Source organism: Giraffa tippelskirchi, chromosome 13 (genome assembly GCF_054371585.1).
Source record: "Giraffa tippelskirchi isolate mGirTip1 chromosome 13, T2T-mGirTip1v1.2.pri, whole genome shotgun sequence".
NCBI classification, from domain to species: domain Eukaryota; kingdom Metazoa; phylum Chordata; class Mammalia; order Artiodactyla; family Giraffidae; genus Giraffa; species Giraffa tippelskirchi.
The window spans coordinates 22,225,171-22,252,507 of NC_137287.1; the positions used below are offsets into that span (position 1 = coordinate 22,225,171).

A 27,337-nucleotide genomic window follows, 5' to 3' on the forward strand; every position below is an offset into this window, starting at 1 on the left:
TTCTTTCAGGAGCAGATAGCATTGAGTGCACGATTTGCCATATGATGCACTGGGCAGGCCTAGTGGTATTAAAAACTGTTTCCAGCGAACCCTGACCTCTGCTGGCTTGTGGCATTTCTATCTAATGCCAGTTTAATAAGAACCTGGCTCTGCCACTTGTCTTTATGGTGATCTAGTAGAGCTACAAAGAAGGTCCTTTGAGTCTGAAGGCAAACTGTTTTAGTCCTGAGATCTTCTGAATCTCCTTGCACAGCACTACATCAAGGATTAAAGAAAATCGTACAATTTAAGACTAGTGGCTTTCAGAAAAAAATGACTCAGTACCAAATGCTATTTCCAGAAGAGAGAAACTTTACGGAAGATCTGTTCAGATCCTTAGGAGCAAGCAACCAAAGAATGATGTTCAGGGGCAAAAGTAAAAAGATTCAGAATAACAAATGATAAGCATAATGAAGATCTTTGAGTCCCATTATTTTTGGACACCTCCTTGGAAATCAGTAATATTCTATTATTGCTGACCCCACGAGACCCATAAAAACTGAGTTCCGTGGATGAGATGGCCACGTTGGCCTGCTATTCTGAGGTGCAATCAACCCACCCTTTAAGGTCTGCTAATATTCTGGTCAGTAGTCTGGCTTAAGTCTGTGCAAAACTTTTTAACGTAATGTGAAATAATTTATGGCAGAATTTGATTTCCATTTAGGAATGTAAACAAATTTAAAGGTAATTTAAACAAATTTAAAGAGGATCTTAGTTTCCTTACCAGGGACTGAACCTGTGCCCTTGGCAGTGAAAGTGTGGAGTTCTAACCACTGGACTGACAGGGAATTCCATAAAGGTAATTTTTAAAAGAGAAGATTTTCAATAACACAGACAGGTAGTGCTAAAGCTAAACTGTATTTTTTCTTTTATGAACCAAAGCAGGTTATAAGACATCTTGTTAGGTGATAGTGAATGTGTAGACATTAAGAATCCATTTCATTCACTAGTCTTTCCATTTCAGCACAACAAAAAAAACTGAGGAGGCAAAAGATGGATCTGTCACAAGCAGTGATGATGATGAAGCTTTCGATACAAGACTTAAGTACTATAGATATCCACGGTCCACTGGACATTACCCTGTAAGGAGACCGATGTCTATCTCCACAGAATGGCATGGATATAAAAAGAAGAACCATGTAATGCGTGTAGGAAAAGACATTAACTGTGACGTGATGATTCACGGAGACCACAAGAAAGAAGCGCGGGCCCCTTCTCCATACTGGACCATGGTGAAGCAAGACGACGAGACCTCCTCCTCCTCCTCAGCCTCCTCTACCTCAGATGCATTTTGGCTGGAAGACTGTACCCCTGTTGAAAAGGGCAGTGGTGAACCAGTATCACAAGTTGGTTAGGCAGCAGTTTTCAAATCTGTGATCACAGAAGCATTTATCTTGAAAACACCCATTTTTTTGGTGCACTGCCTTACTTTTGAGTGTTAGGTTGATAATTACTTGAAAGAGACAGAATAGAAACAGAAGAGAGAGAAGATGAGGGGGAAAAAAAAACACACCAAAATTGTGCCACAGTGAAGATAAACATAAAAAATGAAGCAGTGCAAATATAGGCTACGGATAACAGGTAATGTATATTTTGCACAAATAACTCTTTTGGAAAAAAGGCAAAAGGGGGTAAAACTCAGATCATTTAACTGTTCTTACCCAAGAATACAGACTTTTAACTGCTTTTATCTTTAAAAGCCAATAATAATCTGGAGATAGTTACTCTGATAGCCACTTAATCCTTAATAGTTTCTCATGCTTCTGTACTTTGTAATTAGGAAAAATGCAAGAAAAACAATTAAATAGAATGCTTTATTGACTTTAGCTCAGTTGGGAACAATTACCTACATTTATGCTTTATGATATTTCATCTCATTGGAAAAAAGATAAATGTTACATTAGAGACTTTTCACTTTCATGTATTTGCTGCTCTGGGTTGAGAAAACGTTCAGTTCTTTCCTGCAATATGGGATTCAGTATTAAAACTCATCAATGAAAGGTGTATGCCCCAAATTTCCACTTGCTGCCATTGACTTCCGGCCAGAGACAAACTTCTTTGCAGCCTTTAAGACAGAAACAAAGACAAAGTTAATATAAATAAGCAAATAGACAAACTTCTGTTACTCTGAATATTTCATCCTTTGTGTGACTGAGCAAGTGTGATGCTCTAAAGATGATAGTAGCTGTTAAAGTGGAGAAGGCAATGGCACCCCACTCCAGTACTCTTGCCTGGAAAATCCCATGGACAGAGGAGGCTGGTAGGCTACAGTCCACGGGGCTGCTTAAAGTTGGACACGACTGAGCGACTTCACTTTCACTTTTCCCTTTCATACAATGGAGAAGGAAATGGCAACCCACTCCAGTATTCTTTTTTTTTTTTAAATAAATTTATTTATTTTAGTTGGGGGCTAATTACTTTACAATATTGTAGTGGTTTTTGCCATACATTGACATGAATCAGCCATGGGTTTACATGTGTTCCCCATCCTGAACCCCCCTCCCACCTCCCTCCCCATCTCATCCCTCTGGGTCATCCCATTGCCCCAGCCCTGAGCATTTGTCTCATGCATCGAACCTGGAATGGTGTTCTGTTTCACATATGATAATATACATGTTTCAATGCTATTCTCCCAGAATGTCCCATCCTCACCTTCTCCCTCAGAGTCCATAAGACTATTCTATGCATTTGTGTCTCTCATTCTGTCTCACATATAGGGTTATCATTGCCATTTTTCAAATTCCATATATATGCATTAGTATACTGTATTGGTGTTTATCTTTCTGGCTTACTTCACTCTGTATAATGGGCTCCAGTTTCATCCATCTCAATAGAACCGATTCAAATGAATTTTTTTTAATGGCTGAGTAATATTCCATTGTGTGTATGTACCACAGCTTCCTTATCCATTCGTCTGCTGATGGACATCTAGGTTGCTTCCATGTCCTGGCTATTGTAAACAGTGCTGCGATGAACATTGGGGTACACGTGTCTCTTTCAGTTCTGGTTTCCTCAGTGTGTATGCCCAGCAGTGGGATTGCTGGGTCATATGGCAGTTCTATTCCCAGTTTTTTAAGGAATCTCCACACTGTTCTCCATACTGGCTGTACTAGTTTGCATTCCCACCAGCAGTGTAAGAGGGTTCCCTTTTCTCCACACCCTCTCCAGCATTTATTGCTTGTAGACTTTTGGATAGCAGCCATTCTGACTGGTGTGAAATGGTACCTCATTGTGGTTTTGATTTGCATTTCTCTAATAATGAGTGATGTTGAGCATCTTTTCATGTGTTTGTTAGCCATCTGTATGTCTTCTTTGGAGAAATGTCTGTTTAGTTCTTTGGCCCATTTTTTGACTGGGTCGTTTATTTTTCTGGAATTCAGCTGCAGGAGTTGCTTGTATATTTTTGAGATTAATTGTTTGTCTGTTGCTTCGTCTGCTCTTATTTTCTCCCATTCTGAAAGCTGTCTTTTCACCTTGCTTATAGTTTCCTTTGTTGTGCAAAAGCTTTTAATTTTAATTAGGTCCCATTTGTTTATTTTTGCCCTTATTTCCAATATTCTGGGAGGTGGATCATGGAGGATCCTGCTGTGATTTATGTCGGAGAGTGTTTTGCCTATGTTTTCCTCATGGAGTTTTATAGTTTCTGGTCTTACGTTTAGATCTTTAATCCATTTTGAGTTTATTTTTGTGTATGGTGTTAGGAAGTGTTCTAGTTTCATTCTTTTACAAGTGGTTGACCAGTTTTCCCAGCACCACTTGTTAAAGAGATTGTCTTTTCTCCATTGTATATTCTTGCCTCCTTTGTCGAAGATAAGGTGTCCATAGGTGCGTGGGTTTATCTTTGGGCTTTCTATTTTGTTCCATTGATCTATATTTCTATCTTTGTGCCAGTACCATACTGTCTTGATGACTGTGGCTTTGTAGTAGAGCCTGAAGTCAGGCAAGTTGATTCCTCCAGTTCCATTCTTCTTTCTCAAGATTGCTTTGGCTATTCGAGGTTTCTTATATTTCCATACAAATTGTGAAATGATTTGTTCTAGGTCTGTGAAAAATACCATTGGTAGCTTGATAGGGATTGCATTGAATCTATAGATTGCTTTGGGTAGTATACTCATTTTCACTATATTAATTCTTCCAATCCATGTGCTCGCTTCGGCAGCACATATACTAATTCTTCCAATCCATGAACATGGTATATTTTCTCCATCTGTTTGTGTCCTCTTTGATTTCTTTCATCAGTGTTTTATAGTTTTCTATATATAAGTCTTTTGTTTCTTTAGGTAGATATATTCCTAAGTATTTTATTCTTTTTGTTGCAATGGTGAATGGTATTGTTTCCTTAATTTCTCTTTCTGTTTTCTCATTATTGGAGTATAGGAATGCGAGGGATTTCTGTGTGTTAATTTTATATCCTGCAACTTTACTATATTCATTGATTAGCTCTAGTAATTTTCTGGTAGAATCTTTAGGGTTTTCTATGTAGAGGATCATATCATCTGCAAACAGTGAGAGTTTTACTTCTTCTTTTCCTATCTGTATTCCTTTTATTTCTTTTTCTGCTCTGATTGCTGTGGCCAAAACTTCCAAAACTATGTTGAATAGTAGTGGTGAAAGTGGGCATCCTTGCCTTGTTCCTGACTTTAGGGGAAATGCTTTCAGTTTTTCACCATTGAGGATAATGTTTGCTGTGGGTTTGTCATATATAGCTTTTATCATGTTGCCACTCCAGTATTCTTGCCTGGAGAATCCCAGGGACGGGGGAGCCTGGTGGACTACCGTCTATGGGGTCGCACAGAGTCGGACACGACTGAAGCGACTTAGCAGCAGCAGCAGCAGCTGTTAAAGAGGGAAAAGGAATTTCTGACACTGCAAAATAGGGTAGTCTCCTGGAGCAGGGCTGTCCACCTCTGTGTCTGTATTACAATGGCAAATAGTCTGAGTCAACTTAGGTGCCAAGTGAAATCAAGTCAGGATTGCTATCTTCCAATAGCCTGCATTTTTTTTTCTATCCACAAGGGTAGACCCTTTGGTGAGAAGATGGTTGAAACTGTGACATGAAAGGGGAGTTGGCATTTTTAATACAGAAAGGACTGATTTAGGGTTCATTTTGTAGTTCATGTACTTGTTAGGCATAGTATGGAATACAAAGAGGTATAACACATAAGTCCTTGCCCTCAAAACCACTCAATTTTATAGGAAACAATATGTGGAAAAAAAAAAATAGAACAAGGGCAGGAGAATGTCTTAGGCTGAGAAGACTAAAGAAAACCTTGAGATGGTGGACTGTGAAGGATTGGCAGGATAGAAATTTTATTTCGGAGTGAGGCGGAAAAATACCAAACTCGACAATTAGATTGAATCGTATGAAGCTGCCAATACTTGACTCTTCTTGACCTTTAAGAATTTAACATAGTTTAACCTAATGGTTGGAGAAGGTAATGGCAACCCACTCCAATCCTCTTGCCTGGAAAATCCCATGGATGGAGGAGCCTGGTAGGCTGCAGTCCATGGGGTTGCTAGGAGTCGGACATGACTGAGCGACTTCACTTTCACGCCTTGGAGAAGGAAATGGCAACCCACTCCAGTATTCTTGCCTGGAGAATCCCAGGGACGGGGGAGCCTGGTGCGTCTCTGGGGTCGCACAGAGTTGGACACGACTGAAGTGACTTAGCAGCAGCAGCAACCTAATGGTAAGTTAGCTGAATGAGGAAGGTATATAGACTTCCTGAGTTGACAAAGGAGCTATCTGCAGATCTGATGGGATTAAGCCTCTGCCTCCACACCAGGCCGATAGACACCAAATACCCTGAGAATAGCATATACAGTCCTTATGCATTCCTTCTGAAATGGCATCATTAAGGACAAGTTATATGATGTTAAACAGATTTTCATTTGCTTACATTTATGACATCAGTGTCAGCTACTTCATCAATCTGCTGAAGGATTGTGGATGGCGGCGTGTATGAACCAGCAGCTAGAGCCTGGGATCCAACTTCATCCAGGAAACCCTCAGAAGACTCCACTGACATTAAGTACCCAGCTCTCAGCTTGTTCCTGTCAAGTGAAAGGTGTGTAAGTCAGCAGAAGGCAGTTTTATGGAGCAAGTTAAAGTGTGTTCCCAAATCCTTAAACATGTTTGGGTAAATATGCAAACTAATAGCTTTGAAATTTTAAGAGTGCTAAAGGTCTCCATTCCATTTCTTCAGTTTACCAACTATTTTATTATTTACATTATCATTTTGAAAGCTGTCATTATAAGATTATACTAAAAACCCAACAGAATGCATTTTGCTTTTAGACTAGAACTCAGATCTAGTTAAAAATATTTTAATGTGAAGTCTTGATTACTGAAGGAATTCTAGCCTCCTGATACACTTTTAGTGATAATATTAGACATCTCTACTAAAGAAAACACCCGTGTAGGCTCTTCTCATTGTCCCTTTAGCAGAATGCTGTGGACTGGGATTTGTCTCATTGAGGACAGGGCAAGTGGGGAAGGAGAATATAGGTCTTTATAAGCTCCTATAGCTTCAATGTGGGCACAAAAGCATCAATTTGAAATAAAATCCAATTCATAATTATCCCAGAAAGAAACTGGTGTTCAATAAGGCACTTGAGTTATTTAACTCAAACTCTGTAGCAAGACTTCCATTTAAACATAATTACAATTTAATGTAGCAATTTTACCACACTGTCAGCTTAACTGAAAAAAGATTTTACCTGTAGTAAACTTTACCAAGAGATTATTAGTTTGTCCCTTCAGCAATGACACCTCATTTTCTCTCTTTCAATACAGGAGGACTAAGAACCTTACCAAAAAAGTATCAACTCCATCAAAATGGCAGAAAATAAACAGAACTTGGCATTAATGATCAAAATTCTACACTTATTAAGAAAATACATTTTCTTAAATAAATTAAGATTTGAGACAGATTTCTCCTAAGTTTATCCAGTGTTTCAATTTGTTATAAGCATTTGTTTCTGATGCAGTCGTAGAGCTGCATCCTATTGGTCCTTGGTTCCATGTATACAACATTTAATAAACCGTGTTGTACTTATTTGAGACATGCACTTTTCAGTGTGTACAGTATGAAAAAAGTAATAATACTAATGAAAAGAGAAATGGTAAAAGGTTGTTCCCTCCTGGGTTGTAATTCACCATCATAACTTCCTTTGTGGACAATACTAAATGATCTTGAAGACTGTCTGAGTTTTAGGATTCACATTTTGAATTGTCCTAAATGGATGAAATCAAATTTAAAATGTTTTAATCTCCTTTTGAAAATGCAAGCTGATTTGTAACTCTGTCCATAGTTTATCTCTTTTAGAGAAACTCCCAGAACTACTGAGTTAACAGGTGTTTGTTGTTAGCACAGTGAGGACAGTGGGATTTAAAAATCACCAAATAGATGGATGTTGCAATTTTTTAAACAGGTATCTTTTATTGTCTATCAAATCAGTAAAGAGGGAAAAAAAAAGCTGCTAGTGGTTATGGTGGAACAGGCATTCCTGATGATGTGATTATAAACTGGTACAACCTTTTAATACTGTGACTCCAAAATATATAAACACATATATTTTAATGCAGAGCCTTTCATTATAATATTTATAACTGTTGGCCCAGTTGCAAATCTATACCAAAAAGTAATGTGAAATACGAAATTTTTTTAAGCCCAAAGATCTCCTTTATAGTTTATAATTTCCAACTGCCAATAAGTATATTCTGACATACCAGTTAATTCAGTAATCTGAATAAATGAAAACAGCATTATAATGTTTAAATAAAGAGGAATCATTGGTTGGTAATGAAAGATACGGAGAAGGCAATGGCACCCCACTCCAGTACTCTTGCCTGGAAAATCCCATGGATGGAGGAGCCTGGTAGGCTACAGTCCATGGGGTCGCGAAGAGTCGGACACGACTGAGCGACTTCACTTTCACTTTTCCCTTTCATGCACTGGAGAAGGAAACGGCAACCCACTCCAGTATTCTTGCCTGGAGAATCCCAAGGACGGCAGAGCCTGGTGGGCTGCCGTCTATGGGGTCGCACGGAGTCGGACACGACTGAAGTGACTTAGCAGTAGCAGCAAACAGATAATTTTCATCTTTGTGTTTATAACTTTCAAATTTCTATAATAAACACTATTATTTATTAACAACTATATATGTTAATTACTTATTAACAACTATATATGCAGTAGTAACAATTATGTTTAAAAATGGTAAAGAAAATATTCAAAATGTTAACAATTATATCTCTAGGTGGTAGGAATATATTTCCCTCTCCTTTAAATACTTTTTTATACTTTTTAATCCTATTGTACCTTTGTTACAATAGTATTGTAACTAGAAAAAAATACAACTTTCAAATAATTGAAAGTTAATATTGAAACTTACTTGGCAGCTTGGACATCTGGATTAGAAAGGTTTCCTTGAGCAATTGTTTTTACTTGGTTATAAGCAGCCTTGATAACCTAGAATAGAGAAGTACAAGCTGGTCATCTTTGATTAGTGCCAGAGTCTCCTGCAGTATTCCAGATGCTCCTCTATGAGGCAGAAATACCAGATGGAAATAGTTGTGTCCATTTGGAATTTTTAAGTCACTATGTGCTGCTTACCCTTCCAATAAAACAGCTGTTCGTACAATATCCAAGTAGCCAAGCTTCTTATAAACATTAGGGGGCAGAGGGCAGAAGATGGTAGTAGGGTTTAGGAAAAGAAAACTCAGGGATTTATAATTGCTTATGAAGAATAAGCACCTTTTAAATTTCCCCAGGCTCTCAAAGTTTATCATGTAATTAATACTGCTATCTCTTACTATTCACTAAGAAGAAAGCAGTAAACCATACCGAGCCAATCTGTAAAGACTGTCCATGAATACTGGAGTCATGAAGGAATCAACTTCTAGTGATATGAGTGGGTATAATAAACCTGGCCCATGATTTGCTCCATCCCAACCTAGGCATCATTCGGGGTCTGTTAACTTACTTTACCCTCCAAGTGAGCTGCCTATTTCCATAGCCATACCCCAGACCTGAACCCCGAAATCCTCAATTCCAAGACCTCTGGCCTGTCTTTAATCATGCTATCCGTATCTTCCATTTTTGCCAACATCTCTAGTTCCTTGATTTGTCCACTTTTCAATCTATCGGGTCCTCCTGGCTTCACTTCTTTAGCCTAAATCCATGAATTATCCTTTCAGCCACTCCTACTAGTGTTTCCAACTTCCTGCCGCCTCTTCATACGTGACCAGCCTACTTTGCAAGATTCCAACCTGGAATCAACCCTACAGCTTGCCTCCTCCATTTTTCCATTAGGCTAGACATCTGACTATACTACGCTCATTCTGTCTGCACCTAGGCACTCATCTGTCCCTAACCTCTTACTTTCTTTAAACTCTCCTCCTTTCTGTTACTCTCAAAACATGATTTAGCTTCCTACCTCACCAGGGATGTACTTCTTCATCTCTGATATCCTCTTCTCCCATCAGCCTTTATGTCCAAGGATAAAATGTCCATTTATACTTTGGATCCTGCTTGCTCTTGCAGATTTAATCCACCTATAATTTCCTATCTCTTATATTCACTCCAATTTCTTTCCTTTCAGTATGAATGTCTGTCTCTTCCTACTTACTCTCTCAGTGTAAACTCTACTAAAATCCCACCCACTCCCCTACACCTGCACCAACTTTGCATTTCTTTCTTCTCATTCATTTCTTAATATTATAAATTTTAGTTCACTTCCGATAGTCTTGTAAAAACTGATATTGTCCAAGTTTGCTAAAACTACCAGACTTCCCTGTGGTAACTACAGAGATGTTAATACAGAGTAGATCAAAAGATTGTTAACCAGTCTCTCTTTCTTGGTCTCCAAATATACCAGTTTCTCTCTTTTTGTTTTCTTGGCCATTTCCCCCAGCTTGACCTTCAGTTTTCTTCTCCTACAAACTTTCGTATGTAACCCTGATTTCAACACTTTTTCTGTTGAGGACTCCCAGTATACATCTTGGCCTTGACCTCACTTGAGTTCTCCATTTAGATATCCTAGAGGCAACTTAATGCCACATGTCCACACAGAACCAAAATACCAAGGAGGCATTTCCTCCCTCTTTCCTGGAAGGATTAGTATATACATATTACATTTTTAACTTTCTTCCATAGCACTTTAATGATATTACACTAGACAGAGATCTGACAAATCACAGTATTCAAACATTCTATGTTTTTACTAAAAAAATGTTAATAGGAGAAAAAAATCTTGTGAGAATTTTTCAGTTTGCAACTTACATCTCCAGCAGATGCAGCTTGTGAGATAGTGTAGAACCCAAAGAGTCCAGAATCTGAGTAACTGGCATTAAAAGCAGAAACCTGAAATATAATGAAACTTTACTGTATGTCATTCTACTAGGTAAAACAGGGTATAGCTTCCCTAAAGTTGTCTAGAAAAAACATGTACCTTCACAGTATAAGCAAAGAAATGAATTAATATTTCACTTAACTGGTTCTATTAAGTGTTCTGTACACAGGTTACCTTTTCCAGAACTATAATGGTTTTAACTTTTCTCATTTAACTCTTTCTAAAATGGATTGCTCACTTGCCTTGGTATTTTCTAACCTTTTGATGATACGGGTTAATGCAAACAGTAATCTGTAAACATTACTACATTACTACGGTAGATTCAGCACAGCAGAGTAATGCAGATCATGGTCCTTGACATTAGACAAACCTGCTTTCTTCCCACTGCTGCTGGTGGTAACTTCCTTTTCACCAATTCACTTTTACTTTTTCTACAGACCAAAGTCAAAGGGTTAGAAAATTTTTTCTGCTTAGTAGCAGGTGTCCAGGGGAGCAAGAAGTTTAGCCTCTGGAAAACAGGGGTATTTCTGTGTGTAGTCTGAGTAGAGTGTTAAGCTCCTTGAGGTGGATATGACATCCTAGTAAAGTGCTTTTTAGTGTTTTTGTGGACCAATAACCTAAGGATCACTTGTGTGTGTCTGAGCACTGTGTGCTCAGCTGTATCTGACTCTTTGTGACCTCATGGACTGTAGCCCGCCAGGCTCTTCTGTCCATGGGAATTTTCTAGGCAAGAACACTGGAGTGGGTTGCCATTTCCTTCTCCAGTGCATGAAAGCGAAAAGTGAAAGTGAAGTTGCTCAGTCGTGTCTGAGTCTTCACGACCCCATGGACTGCAGCCTCCGTCCATGGGATTTTCCAGGCAAGAGTACTGGAGTGGGTTGCCATTGCCTTCTCCAAAGACAAACCTAGAGAGCTATTAAAAAGTCGAGACATCACTTTGCTGAAATGGGTCCATATAGTCAAAGCTATGGTTTTTCCTGTAGTCATGTACGGATATGAGAGTTGGACCATAAAGAAAGCTGAGTGCCGAAGAATTGATGCTTTTGAATTGTGGTGCTGGGGAAGACTCTTCAGAGTCCCTTGGACTGCAAGGAGATCAAAGCAGTCAATCCTAAACTATTGCTGAAGCTTAAGTTCCAATACTTTGGCCACCTGATGTGAAGAACTGACTCACTGGAAAGATTCTGATGCTTGGAAAGATTGAAGGCAAAAGAGAAGGAGGCAGCAGAGGATGAGTCTATTAGGCAGCACCACTGACTTAATGGACACAAAGTTGAGCAAACTCCAAGAGATAGTGGGGATTTTGGATTTTTTAAGCATTCAATTCTTCTTTTTATATTAGAATAACAGTAAGTTTTTGATAGACCCACTAAGGAACTAAAATTAAGCCTGGCTGCCTCTTCAATTTTACAAAGATTTTGTGTCATCTTAAATTTTAAAAGCAGATTGACACTAAGAGCAAGTTCTCAGGACAACACTGTAAACACTTAGCCTTTGAAAACAAAAGGAAAGATGTTCACTGTTCAGACTCACATCAAATGGCTGGTGAACTCCCTTGGCAACAGCCTGGTACAGAGAGCTGGTGGCATTGCTGCCCCTCTTAACATGTGGTCCAGCACCGAGGACATGCTGGAGAACACTGAACGCATTTGCTTCCGCACTTCCTATGGCTGCACTCTCCGCTACAAGAGCAGCATGGACGAGACTGTCTCCATTCTGTTCTCTAATTTCACCTAGGGCCACGTAAAGAAAGAGCAAAGAAGGAAGTGTTTCTTGGTTTTATTCTTCAATATTCTCTCTAAGACAGTATTACTGCATTAAGATGAAGCTTTTCTCTGATCTGGTGCTCTCCTTGCTATCCTGCCCTTCCCCCAACACATTCACATCCATACTTAACACATAATACTCAAGCAATTGATACTTTCCACACTGATACTCTCTCTTTTCCACACTGATACTGTTTGGTAGTAAATAATCAGGCCTATTATACTCCAATATGCTATTGTGGGGGAGAAGCGGCATCCTGGTAAATCAACCTTAACAGAACAAAATGCTTACCTCCGCGGTACTTGGCTTTTGCACCAGATAAACCAAGGCCACCCCTTATGTTAAGAAACTGTTCAGCAACTTGCTTTAGAACAGGATGACTCACACCTATTTCAGTAGAAACAAAAAAAACTATAGAACCAGAATTTCTAAAACACAATTACAGAATACCTACTATTTTAAAAATGCTTAATTATATAATTCAAATATTATAATGCTACTCTTACAGAGATATGCATTTACAGCTTTATTATATATTCATCTAGAACCTTTTTTCTATATAAATATTAATATTATCCTTTTTATTTTTAAAATGGTATCTTCTATTGATATTGCTTCTAACTTGTCTTTTGTAATTTACATCTAAGTGTAAATCAGTGTACACCAAACATTTATGGTTATAAAGAATTCTATTATACCGATGTACCATCATTTATTTAATCAATCTCCTGATGGACATCAGTATGTTTCTAATAACTGGCTATTAAAACAATACTGCAATATACATCAAGAGGCATTTTCAAAAGGAACAAAGAGATATTCCACAAAATGGGAAAAATATTTGCAGATCATGTATCTGGTAAGGATTAGTATCCAGAATATATAAAATACTCTTACAACTCAACAATGAAGGACAAACAACCCAATTAAAAAATGGCCAAAGCACTTGAATGATTATTTCTCCAAAGGAGACACATAAACAGCCAAAAAGCACACAAAAAACATGTTCAATGTTATCAATCACTACAATCAAAAACCACAATGAGATACTACTTCATACCCATTAGGATGGCCATAATCAAAGACATATGATAGTACATATTGGTGAGGATGTGGAGAAATTGGAATTCTTATACACTGTTGGTGGGAAAATAAAATGGTTCAACTGCTTTGGAATACAGTCTGATAGTTCTTCAAATGGTTAAATAGAGAGATATCCTATATTCTAATCCTAGCAATTCTACTCCTAGGTATACACCCAGAAGAATGAAAAAGATACTTTGTTAAAAAACTTACGCATGAATGTTTATATTCTTAATAGCCAAAACATTCAGGAACAACCCAAATGTCCAACTGGTGAATGAACAAAATGTGGTAATGAAATATTTTTCACCAGAAAAGGGAATGGAACATGCTACAATACATGCTACAATTACGGATGTACCTTAAAAACATTATGCTAAGTGACTAAGTGAAAGAAGTCAGTTACAAAGGCTATTACTGTATAATTCTCTTTGTATGAAACGTCCAGAATAGGCAGCTCTCTACAGATAGAAAGTAGATTACCGGTTGCCAGATGCAATGAGGTGGAATGAGAGTGACTGCTAATGAGTGTGAGGTTTCTTTTGGGGATGATGAAAATGTTCTGAAATTAGACAGTGGCAATAGTTGCACAACTCTGTTGTGTATGCTAAAAACCACAAATTGCACACTTTAAAAGGGTGAATTTTATACCATGTGAATTATACCTCAATTATTATTTGTAAAACAAATGAACAAAGTCCAAATACTGCAAACAATATTCTCATGCAAGTATTTTGTAAACTTGACAAAATATTTCTGAAGGGTAAATTCTTAAAATAGACCTCCAAAAATGTACCAGTTTACACTCCCACCAATAATTTTTGAGTGCCTATTTCTCCATACCTTGGTGAATACTGGGTAGTGTTAATCTTTTAATTTTTGCCAACTTCACAGATTAATCTTAGTTGTTACATCTTTTACAATGATTGTATACACACATAACACACTTTCTGCATGAATTGTTTGTTCATCCCTTTGTTGAATTTTCTATTAAACTGTACTTAAAAGCTCTTTGTAAAAAGCTCTTTGCTTAGAGAAATTTGCCCTCTATCATAGGTTTTGCAAATACTGTAATGAATTTAAAAGTTAGTACTTAAAAAAAAAAAAAGACTAGCTTTTTTTCTTTTCAGAGTTGTGGAGGATTTATTTATATGCTACAAAACTGTGTTGGGGAAATTTAAAAAATTTTATTGGTGAATAGCTGATTTACAATGTTGTGTTTATTTCTGTTGTACAGTAAAGTGATTCAGTTATACATATACTTATTCATTATGGTTTATCACAGGATATTGAATATAGTTCTATGTGCTGTACAGTAGGACCTTATTGCTTATACATTCTATCTATACTAGTTTGCATCTACTAATCCCAAACTCCCAATCTTCCCTCCCTGACATCCCTCAGCAACCACAATTCTGTTCTCTATGAATCGGCTTCTGTTTCACAGATATGTTCATTAGTGTTGTATTTTAGATTCCACGTATAAGTGATATATGGTACTTCTTTCTCTGACTTACTTCACTTAGTATGATAATGTTTACATCCATTCATGTTGCTGCAAGTGGCATTATTTCATTCTCTTTAATGTCTGAATAATATTCTATTGTATATATGTACCATATCTTCCTTATCCATTCATTTGTCAGTGGATATCCAGGTTGTTTCCATGAAAGACTAGCTATTAAGATCCTAACAGCACTTCCCTGCTGGCTCAGTGATAAAGAATCTGTCTGCCAATGCAGGAGACACAGGTCTGGGATCGATCCCCAATCTGGGAAGATCCCAGACACTGTGGGGCACCTAAGCCTGTGAGCCACAACTACTGAAGCCTTAGAGCTTGTGCTCTACACGAGAAGTCACCACAGTGAGAAGCCTGTGCACTGCAACTAGAAAGTAGCCCCCGCTCTCTGCAACTAGAGAAAAGCCTACATGGCAACAAAGATCCAGCACAGCCAAATAAATAAAAAAATTATGTATATAAAAATCCTATCACATACTGACTTTCTTACATAACACAGGATAAGTTCTCAAATTTTGTTCAATCCAGTATTCACATAATTATAGCTTAAGGGACTACTCTTTTTTTAAGTAACTCATACAGAGACAGTGAAACAATACCTTTATTCTTAACTGTAAGTGCTCTTATAGTGCTCTTATACTAGGAGCACACCTTAGATTCTCTTTTTTCAATTAACCACTTTCTAAAATGAGACAGAACAACATATGGAGAGTTGTGTAATCAGAATTTAAAAAAATATCCAAGTGAGTATATTATAAATTGAGGCTGGTTACCAGTATAGTGATAGAACTATAATACACTGGAAAGGTGTCCCCTTCACTACCGCAACAATTACAAAAGGAAAAATCAGCAACCTCAGGGAATTTCCTGACTATCTACCACTTTGCCTGGAAGCCAAGAACCATGGTACTGTAAGTTATCTAGATATTGATATAACTGTAAAAGATGTATATATACATAATTACATATGATAGTATCTGATTTTATAGTTTCAAGGATAATTCTACCTTCTCATTGAATATAGTTTGCTGTGCTATAACATAGGATCTTGTTGTTTATCCATTCTATACATAATAGGTTGCATCTGCTCTTCCCAAACTCCCAAACCAACCCTTTCCCGCCCTTCCCCCTTGGCAACCGTAAGTCTGTTTTCTGTCTGTGAGTTAAAAGAACTACACTTAAAAGAAGCAAACTGACATGCAGGTAATTGCCAACTTACCAAGTCCAATCAAAGCCATTCTTGCACTTGTAAAATGATTCTGTACATAGTCATGTAACTGAAAAAGTGAAAACATTTATCAGGTTATACTGGTATAAATATAAAGAACTATAAAAATGTCAAAGTGCAGTTTAGCAGAAAATAAATAGTCAGGCTTAAAAGCTGCTGTAATGAACTATAAGGGACTACCTAGTACTGAATTAAATTGAGCTTTTAAAAACCATTTCTAGAACTGAATGTGGTGATGCTTACATAACTCTGTGAATAGAAAAAAAATCTGAATTGTGCATTTTAAATGGTGAACTGTATGGTACGTAAATTACATCTCAATGAAGCTGTTAATGAAAAAATTAGAGCACATATTGGCTTGAACTTAAAGAAATGGGACTAAGTTTATGATTTTTATTATAATGTGATTTAAGTAGTACATCAGGTTCGTCTTTATACAGGTAGCAATAAACCACTGTTGTTAACATTCTATTGTAGAGCTAATAGTTATATTACTATATTCCTCTTGCCTGTCTTTGAAGATTTTTTTGCTATTAAGTTACTGTCTATACCAGGGCTTCCAACCTGGATGATTACAGAATTATCTGGGAAGCTTAAAAAAAAATTCATCAATGCCTCCCTACTAATATAGGCTAATATAGTAGATTCAATGTGAAATCTTGGAATCTTTATATAAAAGTAGGGCTAAAACATGCATTCTCAACAGATACACTACTGCTCCAAAGAGAGTGAAAATTACTTCTTGGGTACAGAAAGAAAAATCCTTTATATATAAAGTAAAAATATACATACAGTGCATAAACAGATATACAGTACATCTGTGGTGTTAAAAATTCATGGGGAGGTGGTGGTGGTGGTGGCTAAAAAGGTTCCCTGACTAATGTTTAGACTTGCTAAAGCTCAGTTTATTTAGAATTTGTGCCCTAAAATGAATGCTGTCTCCATCTATGGAGCCATCTTGGAAAGTCATATTCTATTTTTTTCCTGGTGATGTTTTTCTACTGAATGCTGCTTTTGCTCAAAGTGTTCCAGCACCAATTTCTTTAGAATTTCCTTTAGCCTAGGGATACATTTTAAAAATGCTAGTAACTTTGATAATCATGGTTAACATCTTGGTATTTGTTTATGATACACACACCTTACTTTTTGAAAAATGGGACCCCTTAATACATCCTATTCATAAATTACTCTTCTTTCCTTGATAATATGCTATAAAAATTTCATTATTAATATTCTTGAATAGTTGAATAGTATTCCATTCTACAGATATTTAATATGTTCTTTAACTAGTTCTCTAATATTGGATATTAAACTTGTTTCTAATTTTTCGCAATTATATACAATGCCACAATAGACATTCCTGTAGGTGAATGTTCCGTTATATACATTCTTTTAGCTACCTCAATAATATATCTTCACAGAGTGAATCTGATTTCTGAAAAGCTTCAGAAGCTCACTAGAGGTCAGTCTTACGAAACATACTGGCTGTTCCAAGTTGGATGATACCAGTTCTAATTTTTTAAAAAAGTGCCATATGAATCATATGAATGGTAGGCATTAAATTGATAACTGAATCGTTTTCTTAACCAGGAAATAAGTCAAAAAAGGAAAGGGAAACAAAATTCAGTTTTCTATAGTGGATAACCAGAAATGAGAATAAAAAAACCTTAACTTCTGAGTCTCATGTACTTTGACAGTGTTGATAATTCCCAGTTTTTCTCTTAATGTGTTTCGCTAAAAAAATTATTTGGGGAGGGGGGCCGTGAGTGGTAGGAGTAGGAAATTAAGATTATATACACAAATCTACTCTTGCAGATTTAATACTTAATGTTCCGTATTTTGGAAGCAAAGTTCTAATGATATATACATGACTGTGACGTGACAAATCTGTACCGCCAGCAAAGCGAGGCAGGTATACAGGAGACGGCAAACGAGCTGGTGAGCTGGTGAGCTGGTGAGCTGGTGAGCTGGTGAGCTGGCTGATGACGGAATGGGAGGCGAGGGCGTGGAGTGAGTGGTTGGTCACACGATTATGGTATTTAGACACTGACATACTGTTTCAAAGATACATATACAAAGAAAAGGGTCCAGTAGAAAAATATACCTGGATGCTAACAATGAGTGCCTTCAGACCTCTGAGATTTTTTTTGTCTTTATTTTGCCTGTCTTTATTTTCTGAAATTTCTGTAATGAACGTGCCCCTTTCATAATAAACACTTTTTTTTTTTAGTTGAAAGACACACAAAAACTGTTCAGACAGAATTTTAGTGAAAAAGCAAGTTGATGAATGAGCAGTTCCCTAGTGGTTCAGGACTCTGCTCTTTGCTGCAGGGGACATGGGTTTGATCCCTGGTAGGGGAACTAAGATCCCAGAAGCTGCATAGTATAGCCAAAAAAAAAAAAAAAGCAGCAAAGTGATGGGAAAAAAAGCAAGCAAGAGAATCTCTTAAATTAGAAGACAAGAAAATTAGCAAGCAAAACTGAATGGTAGATGAACATTCAGATTAATGCGAAAACAAGCACATTTTAAAATGTAAGGTGTTTTATCAGTACCTCATCTGGTGTCACTTTTCCAATCCTATAATCAGGACAATATAAGGAATTAGCCAAGGCATTTCTGTAAGCGGCAGCATGCAAATTTTCAACGACGTCTGTAAAATAAGTAAAGGAGCAGTTACAGAAACATTATTTAAATAAAGACAACACCATGTAGAGAGCCTGGAAAACAACTATACAACTTTGGTCATCACATTCAAGCATCGAAAATTTATTATCATTTAACCTCTAGCAACTTCTTAAAATTCTGCCAGTTGAATGTGGTGAGAAAAATAAGATTCTCTGATAGCAGCCTGTAAATGTCAGAAACCACCTAAACATTTCTCAAACTTTAATCTACCTAGTATCATCTGGAAAGCAGAATGGCCTGGGCTTCAGATTCAGAAGTCTGAGTCTAATTACAGTTCTGTCATTGACTTGCTGTGTCACCTTGATTAAATCAGCTAATCTGGATTTTGCTTACTTCTAGGTTCCCTCTCTAGGTAATGAGGGAGTTGTCAGGATAAGAGAAAAGATATGCCAAGTGTTAGTGTTAGGTCACACTGCTAGCTTCCAGGGGTCAGATGCTACTGCCAAACTGCACTCCTCCCTGGCACTGTCCCCACTTCCCTGGTTCAGTGTCTTTGCTTGAGGTGTGTGTCTTTTATCTGCTTATTATTTGGGCAGTCCCTCTATGCCACGCACTGAGTTGGAAATACAGAGATAAGTAAGACACACACCTTCCCTCAAAATGTTGAGGGGGAAACACTATAAAAGTATTATGGGTGTGACGTTAGTAGTATATCACTAGGGAAGGGCACTGAGAACAGGAAAGGAGTAAGAGAAGTAAAATCTGGGATGAGTAGGTGTTTCCCAGGTGAAAGATCTGGGAACATTTCAGACAGAGGAAATAGACAAAGGCATAAAGTATGACAACAGTTTGAGGGGAATTGCAGCTAGGAGGGAAAGAGATAGAGCAAGAAATAAGGGAGATAGGAAGATCATTAGAGTTAACACATATGCTAAGTTAAAGACTCTGCACCTTACCTCATGGGTAATAAGAAGCCTTTAAAGGATTTTCACTGGATTTTCATGTCAGAATGATCAACTATAATGGCAACACAGAAGATGGATTGAAGAGGTATGTCCTGGCAGAGAGACACCAGCCAGGAGACTACAATAACTGTTCAGGCACAAAGGATGAGGGCTGGAACCTCACTGCTACCAGTGGGGAAGGAAGCTACTCAGGACACAGAAGTCATCTTTTCTACAATTTTACTATTCTGTCTATTTCTTTGATAAAGGTCTGGAGTAACAAAGTTATCACCATGAAATATAATATGAGCAAACAGGAGCCAAGCACTCACTATGTTCCAGACACTTGACAGGCCTGCATGTGAATGAAGTGCATGCCATTCTGAGCCCCTGCAGTTGGTCACCTGCTTATACCTCAGTGGTCTACCTGCACATTTCTGCTCCTACCACAAGTTCTATGACTTCTAAGAGTCAGTGGTGCTTTTTTTATCTTACAGATTTGTTCTGCCAGATATGCTTGTCAAGGTTATATAACCAAACATTCTATAAACACAAACATGAATACAAAAAAGTTTTTTTAAAATTGATTGCTTTGGAAAAACCCAATAAAAGGGAGTTGACTAAACAATAACAGCAATATAAAACTGTAAAAGTAGCAGCAGCAGCAATAAACTGCTGCCAGATTTGGTGTAAGTGAAACAATCATTAAAAAACACCAGGGGGTGCTCTGACACAACCTAGAAGGGTGGGATAGGGAGGGAGGTGGGAGGGAGGTTTAAGAGGGAGGGGACACAATGATTCATGTTGATTTAAGGCAGAAACCACCACAATACTGTAAAGTAATTATCCTCCAATTAAAAATAAAAGACTGTTAAAAAACAAAAAACACCAGGGAACTTCCCAGGTGGTACAGTGCTAAGAATCCATCTGCCAATGCAGGGTACATGGGTTTGATCCCTGGTCTGGGATGATTCCACACGCCGAGGAGCAACTAAGCCTGTGCGCCACATCTACTGAACCTGCGGGCCTAGAGCCCATGCTCCACAGCAGGAGAAGCCCGAGCAACGAGAAGCCCGCTTCCCCAAACTAGATAAAATCTGCGCGCAGCACTGAAGATCCAGTGCAACCAATAAATAAACAAACAAAACAAAAAAAAATCAGCGGTGGGAGGATGGGCATAAAACACAGGTGAAGGGCCTAGGATTCTATAATAAATTTACATATTAACATGATGAAAAATAACCGACGGTACAAATGCTTAGAAATGAACAATGTTTTAAAAAGTGGACAAATTTTTGGAAAGCTTATTTTCAAACCCAAGGAGAAAAAGAATTTCAACAGCAATTTTATTCCTCTACAAATTGATTTTCTTGAAATCCCAGTATCTTAGAAACAATGGAATATAATCTGAAAGTGCACTTACGAGCCTGTGGATTCTGAAAAGCCACAGCTTTGTCAATTCTTAGCTGAGACTGAAGGGCAGCTACCTCCCAGCGTCGAAATTCTGGTGCTGTGGTGACATTGAGCAGGAACTCCATTAGAATATCACTACAGAAGACATGAAGCTCAGAGTTACCAGTCAAAAATTTAAAATGAACATCCATTCTACATAACTGTAATGCTCTTTTTATTAAACTTTAGGCAGTTTGTAGATAATAATCCAAAACCAACATCAGAAGTCACGCCACATTAAAAAAAAAAGAGCAGAACTGAGCAACTAAGTATTTCTTTAAAAGCAGATCATCTAAATAAACACACACAGGTACTCACACATCATCCCGTAGGCATTCCACAGTATAGGCCATGTTTTCCCTTGTTGAAGTGACGCTGAGTCAAAAATAAATTACAGTGAATTATCTAAATCAGAAGAATAAGCTTTCACTTATATCTTCATTAAATCAATCTTTTGGAAAAAATATTTTGAAGTATTAAAAGTATAAGTAATAGTGAACAAAAATATGCACATTAAACTAAAGATTTCAATTATTTAAAAAAATCTGAAATAAGAAAACAGTTAAGTATTTCAACTTGACAAAAAGGAATAAAGTCCTGACATGTTACACATGATTAAACCTTGAAAACATTTTGCTCAGTGAAGTCAGTCAGTCATGAAAAGGTAACAAATACTGTTTGATTCCACTGATATGAGATACCTAGAGTAGTCAAAATCATGGAAACAACACAGAATGGTGCTTGCCTTGGGCTCAGGGAAGGGAAAGTAGTGTTTAACAGCTACAGTTTGGGTTGGGGAAGATTAAAACATTCTGGAGATGGGTGGTGGTGATGGTTGCTCAATGACACTTATTGTTACACAACTACACATTTTAAAGATGGTAAACTTTATCTTATGTGTATTTTACCACAACTTAAAAAAGAAAAGGCAATTTTAAAGTTGAAGATCTCTTTGTATCCTTCCCAGGCTCTCATACTTTCTCCCACTTGAGACAAACATAATCATAAGCATTACATATTATTTTGTTAAAAACCTCCTTACACCTTCAAAAAATCTTAAAACTCGTTTTCCACAAAACATTTTGTTAAGTCTGCCATGTTGATACAGACTGAATTCATTTCTTAACTGCTGTTCATTCCTAACTGTAGTAGTCCCAGCATATTATTGTATCATACTTTACTTATCCACCTCTTTAAAGATAGGCATTTAGATTGTTTCCAGTCACAATAAAGAATTCCTTTGTGCATGTGGATTAAAAACTGTTAGGTTGTAGAATATGCTCATTTTTAATATTAACTGATTATTTCTTGGGAGAAGGCGATGGCACCCCACTCCAGTACTCTTTGCCTGGAAAATCCCATGGACGGAGGAGCCTGGTGGGCTGCCATCTATGGGGTCGCACAGAGTCGGACACGACTGAAGCGACTTAGGAGCAGCAGCAGCAATTTCTTGATTCATTCCTAAGTAGCTGTATCAACTCATACTCCCATCAGCAGTATAAAATGGTATTGAACTGTTGATTATAAGTAAAGATCGTTGTTTCTGGCCTTCTCTTCTGGGAACAGCCTATTCCTATTTTTGTTCCTATCCATTTACTCTTTGGTTGTTTTCCTAATTTGCAGTTCTTTATTTTTCCAAATAATCCTCTCCATATTACATATGTTGCAAATACCTACTTTCAGTTACTTAGATTTTTACTTTAAGGCATAAAAATGTTTTACATTTATGCAGTCAAATTCATCAGTCTTTTCCTTCTTGTGCCTTAAGAAACTGTTAACCACCTTGATAACAGAGAAAAGTTCCTTTACAACTGATCATCTTCTGGTGTTTTCACTATTTCCGATTATTTATTTTTAACAAACCTTAATTTACCACCAACTGCTTCAATTCCACGGGTTATCTTGAAAGATGAAGCTCCTTTTGTAGTCTTGGAAAAGAAAAAAACAACCGTTTTTGGTAGTTTTTAATGCCAAGTTTGCCAAACATCACTTTATGTCAAAATCTAATGTTTGTCATTAAATTCAAAAGGAACACTAACTAAAAATACTGCCTCCTTTTAAGAAATACCCAACAAAGTTGACCCAAAAGCACAAGTATAGATTTTTATATAAAGTATATTTAGATAAAAATTCAATTATCAAATACATGCTTGTTGGATTCAATCTACTGTGAAAGAGATTTGCATATGGGAAAAAATAATTTTCTTTCAATTTCTGGCACTTCTTTTTAAAAATTAAAAATGTCTTTTGGTACATGATTCTTTTTTAAAAAATTAATTTAATTTAGTTACTTTAATTGGAGGCTAATTACTTAACAATATTGTGGTGGTTTTTTGCCATACATTGACATGAATCAGCCATGGATGTACACGTGTCTCACTATCCTAAAAATGTTGTCTTTTTACTGATTTCTTATGCTCTAGCACGAACATCTGGATGGACACTAATTTACTGCTTCTCTGTGATTTTTCATGCTATATTAGGGGACTGTACTTGGTTGAAAACTGGTCCCCAAAATTCACGTCCACCCAAGAACCTACAAAAGTGACCCTGTTTGGAAATAGCCTTTGCAGATGTAAATATTTAAAATGAGGTCGTGCTGGATAAGAGTGTGCCCTTCAGTAAGAGTGATATTTGGACACAGAGGCACAGACAGAGAGGGCCACGTGAGAACAGGGGCAGGTACTGGATGATGCAGCCGCAAGCCAAGGAATGAAAAGGACTGCCGGCGACCACCAGCAGCTGTGGGAGAGACAAAGGCAGGATCCTTTGCAGGAGGAGTATGGCTCTACTGACACCATGACTTTGACTTCTAGCCTCTAGAACTATGACAGGATAAACTCCTGTTGTTCAAGCCACACTGTTTGAGGTAATTTGTTATGGCAGCTCCAGGAAACTAACATAGGGGTGTTGCTTTTAGTTTTTCTTTCCTGGAGGACAAAGATATCACAGATTTCTAAACACACGGAAGTAGTAAAGATGCTTACCAAACTGGATGCAAGACGAAGCAAATGAGAAGTTCCTAAATTGTTGGAATTCTCGTATCTGCTGCCTGCTTTAATGAACAAACCAATTCTTGATGCAGGAGCATAGTTTTCGAGAGAAGCAATCACTAAACCATTTGGTAACCTGGTAAACTGTGTATAAAATAAAGCAGGGATTGTGATTAATGTCTTTATATTACCAAGAACAGTAAGGTGTATATGTGGCCAGTGAGTAACTCAGGGGGACTAACCTCAAGGTCCTGAGGATGTGGAGGCACTCCTGCAGGGGCTGCTGTGGCTTTAGCTTTAGGAGCAACTTTGAGGGAATAAAATCTCTAAACACAAAAAAAGACAGGTTACCACATTTCTCACAAGAATAGTGCATTGTATCCGAGTTGGCCCAAACAATAGAGGGTATTCAGTGGTAAAAAATTCCATGGGAGGATTCAGCTGATTAACCTATTAACTAACCCACCAGTTTACCCATGCCACTCTTAAATCTCTATTTGTGATCTGTAGAGCTTGAAGGAACGCTGAGTTGACGTGTTCATTTCTTATATAAAGATTCACTGCATTTTCTTTTACCTTTTAACTACCTTATTAGAGCTCCAAGTGGTCCTTGCTAGGCTCTAATGCTTTTTGAAAAAGTGTGGAATAGCCACATTCATATCTTTTTATAGATTTTAGCATTACCGCTTCCCTTATCTGCCTAAAGAGCCTCATCTTTTTAGTCTACTTTCCAATACGACTTCATTTCCTTAATCATTTTAGTAACCTTTAAAAAGCGTATCAAAGAAAACTTCCTCCAAGCCCCCAAATATTTCCCACAGTATCTTCACTCTCTTTTGTGCTACATTAAGACTACACAACTAAAGGGTTTTTTTCTTTTTTTAATCTTCTTTGACTAATATACCCTGAGATTAACGATAGCTTCACCCACAGCAGATTCTCAAAATGTAATATGCAGCCACGGGAAGGGATCCTCTTAAACATCAGATAATGGATCCAAAATGTGTAATTTTATTCAGTTTTTGGGCAAATTATATACAGTGCCACAGAATTAATTCTGTTTATGTCTAAGGATCATAAGGTTACTAGAGATGTTGAGAATTAAACCTTGGTACTCCCAGGATTAAACGAACATGCTGCCTGAGTTTCCCAAGGAGCCCCTCAGAGGCTGCAATGTCCCTACTTCATGTTGTCCAGGAGGGCTGCTGGTTGTGCATTCAGCTTCAATGCTGCACTATCGAAAAGTTGGTTCCTAGTTTTCATCTGCTGTTAGCGCTTTCAAATTATAAATTACAATTAGCTTTGCTTTATCATCATCAATTCCATTCGCTGGGTGTGGTACAGTTAACTCTACTAGTGATTCTAGCTTTTGATTTTTCCAGAAAGTAAAAAATTTAAGATATGTGGGCACATCAGTTGCTAAGGCAGATTTAGGTGCTCTCCTCTCAAATGTGCCTGAGCAGTGACACTTTGTTGATAATGTACTTTCTATAATCTGTTCCATTCAAACCTGTTGCAAAGAATTACCCTAGTAATTGTCCATACAATTACTATTTTGTTTTAATAACAAAAGATGTATAAATTTATTCTTATGTAAAGTAATTGTTGTAAGTAGAAACAACAATTGCTTTCAAGCTTATTGCAATTTGTTTACATTGGTCCTCTTCAACTCTATTATCTTAGAGTTCTTTTTCCTACTGAAAGGTGAAGATGGAACAAATGAGGAGGAGGTTTTGAGGTCTTTTGCCAGTCCAACTGGACTACCCTCTAAGGGTTATTAAAATCACCAGTTAGTTTAGGGGTGCTAAGAAGGCTAAGAGAATTACAGTCTAAATCATGGTCATTTGTATAACTCATAGTTTATCTATTTAAATATTAAGTACCCGGAAACCCCATTCCTTGGTTTTTTGAACCTTCTTCTAGTAGATTACTAGGTTACTTAGCAACCCAGGCTCTCTTGGTATTTTGGGCTGGATAATTCTGTTGTGGGTGGCTTTGAGCACTGAAGGATGTTCAGCAGTAGCACTCCCCCACCCCCCAGGTTGTCACAACCAAAAATGTCTCTAGATACTGCCAAATGCCCCCTGGAGGCAAAATTGGCCTCCAAGAGTTGTTTTAACCTCAGAGGTTGAGACTGTCCCCTCTTGATAACCACCAGTCCACAATGATATAACACTGATACTGGAGTTTTCCCCAAGTGACAGCTATGTGTCATTCGGACTTGGAGAAGGAGACTTAAGAAGCTCTAAAGAGAAGGCCAGGAACCCCTCTTGGATAAATATTAAAACGAGATCAAGAAAAGCACACTTCATGCAGCCAGGACACGACAGGCAATCTAGTTTCAGGTTCACTGAAAAACGCTATACAGGTATTAGCTCATTTTTTTCTTACGATTTTACTCATAAGCCCGCTTAACAGTTGGAGAAGCTGATGCTATATGATATGCCAAGAAACAAAGGCAGTAGCTGACAGGGTAGGGATGGGGGACTAGGTCTATACCGGCCTCCTGCGACCCATATCTCGCGGTCTCCTTCACCTGCACGCAACTGCAGCAATGACCTTCAAAGGTGTCTCCACCGAGTCGCTTCACCTCTGCTCTCAAGCCCTCTCTCTCTCTCTGCACGTTTTCCCGCATTAGGTCTCCTCTGCTCAGAGCATGAGCGGGCCTTCCAACGCCTGACCCACCCAGCCTGCAGCCCAGTGGGCCCGCAGGGGTTCAGCTGAAGGGCAGAACGAAGCCCAGCGCCCAGGGGCCCCAAACCAGGCAACTCCAGTCCGCATGACCTTGCTGACCATCTGCTTTCCAACCCTTCCCCAAGCCCGCCAGCTGTGCTCACCGAGAGGGACCCGGCTCTGGTTAACAGCTTCATTGCTCAAGATTGTTCTGAGCCTCGGTCACCGCCGCCTTAGAGGAAAGCAAGATGGTGGCTGACAGCTGCTGTGACCCAGCTTTCCCTGCGACACCCTTTCCCACGTCTCTTACGTGAGGGACTCTCTAGACTACCGGCTGCGCTCTACTGCTCCCTGGAGGTTGGGCCAGTCCAATTCCTCCAAGACATAGGATAGGGAGACGCATAGTTTCGTAAGGGAATATTTAGAGGATAATTTAAGTTACCGCTTTTTTAGTTCTCTTCCTGGCCTGGATATCCACTCTGTAATCTTCTGACTATTCCTGCGACAGCACATCGCAGCTTCCCCCCACCCCCGCCACTTTGGATTCTCCCGATCCAGACTGTCCAATGAAAGAGTCGCGTTCCCCGGATTCCACCCGCGTCGTCTGGGCTCAAGCCGTCTGAGCTCCAGGACTTGCCGCTCCGTAGAAGCTGGCGG

General features: G+C 38.1%; 2 protein-coding genes across 4 annotated transcripts in view; one reads left to right on the forward strand and one right to left on the reverse strand.

Moving 5' to 3' along the window:
• PDZD9 (PDZ domain containing 9) overlaps window positions 1–6,972 on the forward strand; it is a 19,030-nt gene extending 12,058 nt beyond the window's left edge. For both annotated transcript variants that reach the window (XM_081554572.1, XM_081554573.1), the window contains 3 exons: window positions 1,004–1,620; window positions 5,954–6,107; window positions 6,836–6,972. In XM_081554572.1, coding sequence (XP_081410698.1) covers window positions 1,004–1,394 — 391 coding nt within the window. In that variant the 3' untranslated portion in view covers window positions 1,395–1,620; window positions 5,954–6,107; window positions 6,836–6,972. The remainder of the gene's footprint in view (window positions 1–1,003; window positions 1,621–5,953; window positions 6,108–6,835) is intronic.
• UQCRC2 (ubiquinol-cytochrome c reductase core protein 2) lies at window positions 1,835–26,964 on the reverse strand. 2 transcript variants are annotated; one of them, XR_014072617.1, is made up of 14 exons: window positions 26,845–26,964; window positions 24,250–24,333; window positions 24,002–24,151; window positions 22,878–22,942; window positions 21,333–21,389; window positions 20,986–21,110; window positions 18,546–18,643; window positions 15,984–16,041; window positions 12,454–12,549; window positions 11,929–12,128; window positions 10,268–10,406; window positions 8,437–8,533; window positions 5,940–6,093; window positions 1,835–2,104 (listed from the first exon to the last, which is right to left on the reverse strand). XR_014072617.1 is itself a non-coding variant. In XM_081554570.1 (14 exons), exons 1-14 carry the CDS (start codon window positions 26,875–26,877, stop codon window positions 2,021–2,023), a joined length of 1,362 nt encoding a protein of 453 aa, XP_081410696.1. In that variant the 5' UTR covers window positions 26,878–26,964; the 3' UTR covers window positions 1,835–2,020. The 2 variants fall into 2 exon arrangements, 1 of the variants encoding a protein (XP_081410696.1); XM_081554570.1 differs by having other exon boundaries at window positions 8,437–8,513; window positions 10,326–10,406.
• Window positions 26,965–27,337: the final 373 nt, after the last annotated feature.